This window comes from Pinus tabuliformis, chromosome 2_2 (assembly GCF_031772625.1).
Source record: "Pinus tabuliformis cultivar Carrire ecotype Pingquan chromosome 2_2, CPIR1, whole genome shotgun sequence".
Classification (NCBI taxonomy): Eukaryota; Viridiplantae; Streptophyta; class Pinopsida; order Pinales; family Pinaceae; genus Pinus; species Pinus tabuliformis.
The window spans coordinates 300,040,706-300,049,782 of NC_142300.1; the positions used below are offsets into that span (position 1 = coordinate 300,040,706).

The 9,077-nt window shown below is 43.6% G+C and overlaps 1 protein-coding gene across 1 annotated transcript; it reads left to right on the forward strand.

Annotated features, from left to right (window-relative positions):
• Positions 1-6,482: 6,482 nt before the first annotated feature.
• On the forward strand, positions 6,483-7,621 carry LOC149192491 (uncharacterized). Its single transcript, XM_089406956.1, has 3 exons — positions 6,483-6,863; positions 6,981-7,127; positions 7,442-7,621. The coding sequence occupies exons 1-3, from the start codon at positions 6,483-6,485 to the stop codon at positions 7,619-7,621; spliced, it is 708 nt and encodes a 235-aa protein (XP_089263082.1).
• Positions 7,622-9,077: the final 1,456 nt, after the last annotated feature.

A 9,077-nucleotide genomic window follows, 5' to 3' on the forward strand; every position in this document is an offset into this window, starting at 1 on the left:
ATCTGCTGCCATGTCAACTTCATGCCCTTCTCAATGAAAAACTTAGTGTCTGTATAAACAGGGAAGTTAACTGACATCTTCTCAACTGCTTCCCCAATACTACTATCGACAATTTCCTTTGATGCAACTCTCTTGGAAGACATGTTAATTGTAACTACTAGAGAGATTCTCAACAACTATTGTACCTGGAGACAGAGAGGACACTCATGGCATGCAAATGTTAGCTTGAAACCAAAATCACTTCAAGACAAGATCAAGCAACAAACTAAGAAAATGATGGGAGGGATTGAACCATCTTGGTTCATAGAGATGACAAGTTGTTGGGTAGTGGATCCCCCATGTAATGGTTTTGGGGCTTAAAGCACACAATTTTGGGTATTGGTATTATAAAGGTTCCGCAAAGTCCGCAGAGTGAAAATTGTAATGAGTCAAGTGAAAGGGTTGTCCGTCCGAAAATAATGTAAGATAATAGAAAGCGAGTTGGCTTGCCCATGGTCCGCAGACCATGGGAATGTATAAATAGAGCAAGGCTCTAGGTTTAAAAGTTAGCTTTTAGTAATTTTTTATCAGACCTGAAGGGTAATGGGTTGTTTTCTCTGAGTCCGTAAGTCTGAGTTGGGGTTGGTAGGAGTTAGAGTAGGCTCTACAGTTGTGTGCACAGAGGCCTAGAAGAGTTCGCAGCTATGTGTGTGGACCCATGCAGCTGAGTGCACAAGGCGGAATTAGATTGTACTGGGATAGAAGTTTAATATAAGATAAGTGTTTCTAAATTATTGTGCATCTGGTCACAAGATCTATGTGATTTTTATTATGTTATGGTTTTATGCATGTCTTTAAGGTTTATGGTTGTGTGTGCTGGTTATAACTATTGAATGCTTGATTAAGACCACTGAATTAAATTAGATCTATAATAAACACAATAATAATAAGGAATCTAGGAAGTGCCCCTTCGCAGAGCTACGCGAAGGCTAGACAGCTGCGCAGAGCAGCGCGAGTGCACAAATTGGTTCGCGGCCTTTCCAGACCTCATCAAGACATCCATAGGGTGCAAAAACCAAGTTCTATCACCCTCCCATACTACCTCGGGTGAGACTTCAGTCTACGCTCCACGGACTGTTGCCGAAAGGGTTGGTAGTGTGGGATTTATTTGGCTAAAACACTTCCAAACTTGGGTCAGGGCCAAATAAGCCAACAAATGGTTTCGTTGCCGAGACCAGGATCTGCCTAAGGGATGTCTAATGTCGGAACACTAGAACCCTACTAAGAAGGAAAATGAAGAGTGGTTAGATCAGAAGCTTCACGAGTTCATGGTATAGGAAAACAAAACTCCATAGATATTCGAGAAGAGGTGGCTAAATCACTACATATATACGGAAATCCATGAGATCTGCTTCACGACCTTCTCATCAAACCTATACGATTGGATCACGAGGCTAGCTGACAACTAGGGAAGGTGCAAGCTCGATCAACTGATAGTGTGGACTCCAGAGTTGGTGCGCAGGTTAGAGCCATCTGAAGATAAGATCGCACGAGCCGTGGACCAGTGGCTCGATCGGATAATAGGAGGGTTTATCACTGAGTTTGCGATAGACACAACCATGAGCTATAGCAAAGTAGAGTGGAATTTTCTCAAGGGACCGCAAGGTAGGTACATCAAATCCATGAATACTTGGATTAAGATGCTATTATGTGAAAAGTGGGTTATGCGACTAGATTAATGTTTGGAGCAACGCGGAGTGGAAGAATCTACCAATGTATCGAAGGCTTAAGAAATAGTACCCTAATTTCACCTCCGTGAGCAAGCGAGGAAGAGAATGCCTAGGCTTCTCTGAGGAATGCGATCAATTTGATAAGGGAGTGCATTCCACAGTTGTCACCTCCACTTACGCCATCACCCACTTCACCTTCTTCAACCCTGTCTTCAACCACCCCACCTCCACCCAACCCGCCGTTCAGCATGGTGAGTGCAATCAAGCTACCCATATTCAAAGGAGTAGGGAATGAGGATCCAGATCAGTTTTGGTTCATAGTAAGAGTGGTATGGGAAGCACACGGGGTTACAGATGACAACATCAAGAAGGCCACATTGGTGAGCGTGCTGCAGGATTGCGTGCTGACATGGTATGTCAAGCACTCGAAGGATTACCCAAATGCAAGAATAGCTGAAATCCAGACTGCGGAGAACAAATATTTTAGCCGACCAAAGTCAAAGACTGAGTCAATCATTGGGTTTAAAGAGATCATGATGCTTCCAGGTGAAACCCTATGGGATCTAGATCAAAGACTAAAGAGAACGAACTGTGAGGCTAGCATGATGCTAACGGATGCGCAGCACGGCGCGTGGTTTGTGGCATCTTTAACACCATAGCTGAGGATGGCACTATCACAATAGAAGCTTTCAACCTTGGCAGAAACCTTGGAAATAGCGATGAGGTTGCATGAAACTCTCATATAGGATCTTGGGTTGGGAGTCCAATAGATCCACGTGCAACTACAAAACCTATGCTTGGAGATGCAGATTTTGAAACAGGATAGGGTGCCTCGGCCAGAAGCACATGAAGAAGTGTGGTGCATAAAATGTAAAGGCCAGGGCCACGATAAGGATCATTGTCTGATATTTGCGAACAATTTGGCAGGGGGGACCAATGTAATTGAGACCAGAGGTCCCGGTAGGGCCAAGTGCAACACCCACACTTTGGTGTGCGATCTATCAAGTAGGAGGAAAGCACACAATGAACAATTTTCATATGTTGCAGAAGTTTACACAGACCCCCCAACAAATGTTTTGCAATTTTTGTAGATCAGTAGGCCATAATCAGCGAAACTATCGAAGTTATGAATTGTTGATGGATCGAACACATGCTTACACGATGCAAATGGAGAAACAAGGCCTTGATCCAACCACAGGGATAGTGCGTGCCAGATTTCAAGGGCGAGGTTGAGGAAGAGGGGGAACGGGTCCAGGAAGGGGCCACGGACAGCTAATCTGTTATAATTGTGGAGGACCAGGGGACTATGCTTGCGACTGTACCAACCCAACTAGAATATCGTGTTTGTACTGTGAGTAGTTTGATCATGAAATAATAGATTGTCCTACACTCATCACACAGATGCATGAGAAAGGGGTAATACAGCCTACGCCGACTCAGAATATCCAAATGATGTGGTCCAAACTGCGTGAGGAAGACCCCAATGTAAACATGATGCTCAGAAGTGGTGCAGCCATAGGGGAAGATAAGGGGAAGTAGCCTAAAGAGGATACGTGGGTTCGCAAGGATCCTACAAAGGAGTTTGAGTTTGACTTGGAACAGGCAAGGGAGACATTTATGGAAGATTAAAAGAGCTTCACAAAGGCCTCTACTTGAGGTAGTAAGGATTAATCAGAGTAGGAATTGGATCCTTTCATGCCTACTACCCTTTTAGAGACATGGATGAAGCTGCTACACAACAATAAGGCAGTTAAGGGATTACAAGAGCTGATAACTAGGTGCACGGGGTCGGGTGAACCACACGTGGTCTAGAAACTAGGAAAGCATGCTTTGTGCACCGGGCAGGAAATGCGATTGACAACACAGATTGGTGACTATGAGATGAATCAGGTCATCTTGTACTTGGGTTCGGATGTGAATTTTCTACCTAAACAAACATGGGAATGCATGTGCTGGCCTGCATTACAGTGGTATCCTATTCAATTATGAATGGCGAACCATCAAAAGATCTTGCCCATGGGGAGATTGCAAGGAGTAACAGTGGATATCGAAGGCACGAGCACACAAACATATTTTGAGGTGATAGAGATTGTGGATGATAGTAACCCATACCCCGCATTGCTAGGAATAGAATGGGCCACAGATTTGAATGGAGCCATCAACCTAAAGAAGTGGAAAATGATATTTGAGAAAAAGTACCTATGCGTAGTCCTTCCACTAGATCCAGCCGAAGAGTGCGCTACACTAAAGCTGTGCACGATGAGGGAAGTGATGATGACTTGGATTGTATCTACAAGATAACTACACAGGATTAGGATTGTGTGAATCCGATTGTAGAAGGAAGAATATCGTGGGAGAACGCAGGGTCCTACACATTAGATTTAGATGAAGAAGAAGAACGCTGGCATAATCAGTTGAATGAAGCAACAATGCTAAATTGCAACATGATGACTAAATCGTTGTGTTGCATAATATCCCAGGCCCAAGATCTACTAACATATGATGAATTGATAGCAGTGGACGAATTCTTGAGCAAGTTTGAGTACCAAACCAGTAATGGTTCAAAGCATTAAAATGGGTGCTACGTGCGACACTTGCACGTTGGTGGGGAACACATCAAGGCACTTCTGAAAATTGGAGCGGATGCAGGAGGATGATGCGGTTACAGTTTGGAGAACCAGAGATATGAATGACAGATAAATATGATGGACGCAATAACCCATGCACACACCTCATAAAATGGACCAAGGCCTATGGAGAGGAACCTCAACCTAAATGGGTACACTTATTCTACCATACCTTGGATGTCATACCTAGGAACTGGTATACCGAGACAGAACTCTAACATGGTATAGGCAAATGGGATGTTTTGCATGAAGGATTTTTGTTAACATTCACATTCGAAGACCCATGGGCCGATACTGTTGACGACGCACTACAAGCTGTGAAGGTCGGCATCTTCAAAATACCACAGGAACTGCAGGAAGTAGTTCAACTAGTATGGGGCTTGCACTAGAATGTTATAATGTACAGGTCGAGGAGGATGATGACGACCCCCGAAACATTAATATTCCAGAAACAAAAGGGAGTCACGAAGTGCGTGGACCATCAATTGAGGACCCCGACATCACTGTGCTGCTGAAAACAAAGCAGGTAAACATTGGTACTGATGCAGAGCCAAAGTACGCGATGCTTGGGGATTATTGGAACGATGCTATGGTGGATAAGGTCGCTGAGCTACTTCATGAATATCAATATTTTTTTCCAACCAAAATCACATATTTAAAGGGGATCATTGGTGATTTAGGGATGATGAAGATTAATTTGAAACCAGATGCAAAGTGAGTTAAGCGGTGGCCCTATCGGTTGAATCTGGGTATCGTCAGATCAAGATCACGCCGGAAGATAGGAGTAAGACAACTTTCGCAACTGAATGGGGCTATTTTGAATACACTGTTATGCCTTTTGGACTGAAGAACACACCAACTATATTTTTTGCACGTCGTGGTGGCCTCATTCAAGGAATTGATACACAAGTTTCTGGAGGTATATTTCGATGATTGGACTATATTTGGGTTAGTTAAAAACCATATAGTGAGCTTACGGTTGATGCTAGATACTTGTTGCCGACACCAGATTGCGCTGAATCTCAAGAAATGCACCTTCTTCATCCCCTTTGGACATTTTCTAGGCCATGTGGTATGCAAATAGGGCTTGATGGTGGACCCTTCGAAGATTGCTATTATTCTCAATCTGGAAGCACCGCGAAGTGTCAAGCAACTCCGTGCCACATTGGGACACACTAGTTACTATCGAAAGTTCATTAAGAGCTTTGCACAACTCATGCCACAAATAGAATAGTTGTTAAAAAGAGACGCTACATATTGTTGGAATGATGAATGTAAGAAAATTCTGGAGGTTCTCAAGGAGAAAATGGCATCCGCTCCCATTTTGATCTTTCCAAAATGGGACATCGAATTTCATGTACATGTTGATGCATCATGTATCACACTAGGCATTGTAATTATGCAGGAAGGTGCAGAAGGTGTCGATCATCCAATCGCATTCGCAAGCCGACAACTATCCAAAGTTGAAAAGAAATATTCTACTACTGAGCGCATAGGATTGGCGATGATATACGCACTCCAGAAATACCACCACTATCTGCTGGGTGGGCACTTTAAGATGTAGGCTAACCATTCCGCGTTGAAATACTTGGTGAATAAGCCTATGTTGGGAGGGCGCATATGCAGATGGCTGCTCCTGTTTCAAGAGTGTGACTTCGAGGTCATCGTAAAGCTGGGACACTTAAATGTAGGACTAGATTACGTGTCACAAATTGAGAACATTGAGGAACCAACAAATTTGGAGGAAGGACTACCTGATGCATAACTCTATGCAGTGCGGGTCACGGATGGACACTTCGAAGATATAATCCATTTCTTAACCACAGAGACCATGCCATAGGGATATTCAGTCCAACAGAAGAAAGAATTGGTGATACGAGCAGTGGATTTTTTTGTCATCACAGGGTGCCTCTATAAAATGGGAAATGACGAGATATTATGAAGATATGTACCTGAATTTGAACAAGGATAGATCCTTGTAGAAGCACATGGGGGGGTTGCAGGAGGACACTATGCGGGACGGGCAACTGCATAGAAGATTCTTCGCGCCGGCCTATGGTGGCCAACCCTACACCAACATTCGAAAGCATACTGTCGGGCCCGCGACATATGTCAACGAACTGGGAAACCATCGCGAAGGGGTGAGATGCCACTCAATCCACAGATGACATTGCAACCATTTGTGAAATGGACAATAGACTTTGTAGGGCTGATCAAGCCTCAGGGGAAGACGGGTGTGCGCTACATCATCACTGCGACTGAGTACCTGACTCAATGGGTAGAAGCACAGCCTGTTAAGGACTGCATGGCTGGCACAACTGCGAAATTTCTGTTCGACAACGTGTTGAAATGGTTTGGATGCCCAAAAATTCTAATGAGTGTCTACGGAACGCCATTCCTAAATGAAACTATCAGCACACTCACCGAAGAATTCCAAGTGTATCATCAACAGAGCCCACCATATCATCCGCAAGCTAATGGGATAATAGAAGAATTTAACAAAATTCTAAAGAATGCGTTGACTAAAGTATGTAACACACAGTGAAATGACTGGGAATTGTGCATGCCTGCCGTATTATGGGCCTACCGAACCACGTGCAAGAAATTGATGGGTTAGACACCGTTCATGTTAGTCTATGGCAAGGAAGCAGTTATGCCAATGGAATACACTGTACCCAGTCTACGGATCGCGGTGATTATAGGCATGGTGGACCACGAAGACTTGGAAGAGAGGCTCATGCAACTCGAAGAGCTGGAGGAAGAACGGTTTCTAGTAGGATTCCATCAGCAGGTACGAAAACAACGCGAGAAATCTTGGAACGATCACCATATCAAGTTGCACACATTCAAGACAAATGATTTAGTATTTTTATATGACAGCAAGTTCGAAAAATTTCCTGGAAAATTTAGAATGCATTGGTTAGGACCATATGTGGTAAAAGAGGTCACAGACGGAGGCGCGGTCCAACTTGTCAAACTAAATGGGAATCCCTTCCCAGGAAGAGTAAATGGTAGTCACCTTAAGACCTACACACGAGGGTTGGCTACCTGACTAACCAACCGAAGCACAGTCTCACTACTCTAGACAGTTGAAAGAGAGTGCAGGACAATAAACAGTCTATTATGGAGCTACGTGACAATAGGGGTGTGCATAGGTTTGGTATGTCACAGTTGCATAGAAGAGACTGTGCTGTTACATGGATAAACAAGGAAGTGACTGTTTTTATCACTGTTCATGACAAGAAATTCGAGTTAAGGCAAGAGGAGGAGACGATAGGCAATTAAGATATGAAGTATGAGCCAGATTTCGAATGATCTACTGTAAATCTAGCATTAATGAGCCAGAAAAGGAGGGGATGACTGAATTATAATTTCAATAGGCCTATAAATCACAGTGGGGCATCGACCAAACAAACCATGCCATCTGGAGAGTTAAACTATTGTGCCTTCCACTAGGTATGGAGCTGTCAAACTTCGACGATGGGGGAGTAAGCACGATGTTCTCAATATCGCCAAAAGAAGCGTAGGACCTTCTGGATAGTGTAATGTCGCTAGTCAAGGACGTCATGCTGAGCTCACTGCCGATGGTGGGAGATGTACTAGAAATTCTCAGACAGGTAGTAGGACTAGCTCGGATGTTGCTGCATAAACCACGGTCTGGCAAGCAAACTATGAAAAATAAGGGAAAGATAATGAATCTTGAGATAAACGACGAAATTCTGTTTAAAAGTTCGTCTCTGACAAGCCTTGATGATTGGGACCTCACGGACAACAACATATCTCTTGAAAAAATGCAACACAAGCTTCAGCAGATAGTGATTATACTGGACCGGAGATCGTACGCTTGCTTTTCTGGCACAAATAATTCCCGCATTTGACATCTCAGCTAGAGCTAAAATCCTATGAGGGGTCACTTTGTGTTAATAGAGCAAAGCAGAATGAGCATCATTGGTTAAGCGAATCAGTAGGGACAATGGAGTAGGAGGTTGAAGAAGCATTGCAAAAGGCAAGGATGGAGCAACAGAGCGTAGTGTGTCACTCACAGGGATGGTGGACCGTGAAGCCTTGGTAGTGCATCTCGCCGCACCGACGAGTGACTCAGGATGATTTGCGATGATTGTGTTGGGGGCCTATTGGGTAGTGGATCCCCTGCGTAATGGTTTTGGGGCTTAAAGCCCACAATTTTTTATATTGGTATTGTAAAGGTTCCGCGAAGCGCACAGAGTGCAAATTGTCAAGTCAAAGGGTTGTCGGCCTGAAAATAATGTAAGATAATAGAAAGCAAGTGAGCCTGAGCAAGGCTCTAGGTTTAAAAGCCAGTTTTTAGTAAATTATTATCAGTCTTGAAGGGTAATGGGTTGTTCACTCTAAGTCTATAAGTCTAAGTCAGCGTTGGTAGGAGTTAGAGTAGGCTATGCAGCAGTGTGCGCAGAGGCCTGGAAGAGTCTGCAGCTATGTGTGCGTACCCTTGCAGCTGAGTGCGCAGGGTGGAATTGGATTGTACTGGCATAGAAGTTTAATATAAGATAAGTGTTTCTGAATTATTATGCATTTGGTTGCAAGATCTATGTGATTGTTCTTATGTTATGGTTTTATGCATGTCTTTAAGGTTTATGGTTGTGCGCGCTGGTTATAACTATTGAATGCTTGATTTAGACCACTGAATTAAATTAGATCTATAATAAACACAATAATTATATGGAATCTAGGAAGTGCCCCTTCACAGAGCTACATGAAGGCC

What these genes read in the sequence shown, in the direction of transcription:
- LOC149192491 (XM_089406956.1), top strand. Translation starts at nt 6,483, where the DNA reads ATGCCACTCAATCCACAGATGACATTGCAACCATTTGTGAAATGGACA. An exon ending in TAAAGAATGCGTTGACTAAA is followed by an intron (nt 6,864 to 6,980) that starts GTATGTAACACA and finishes GTCTATGGCAAG; the next exon opens with GAAGCAGTTATGCCAATGGA. An exon ending in TAGTAGGATTCCATCAGCAG is followed by an intron (nt 7,128 to 7,441) that starts GTACGAAAACAA and finishes AAGAGAGTGCAG; the next exon opens with GACAATAAACAGTCTATTAT.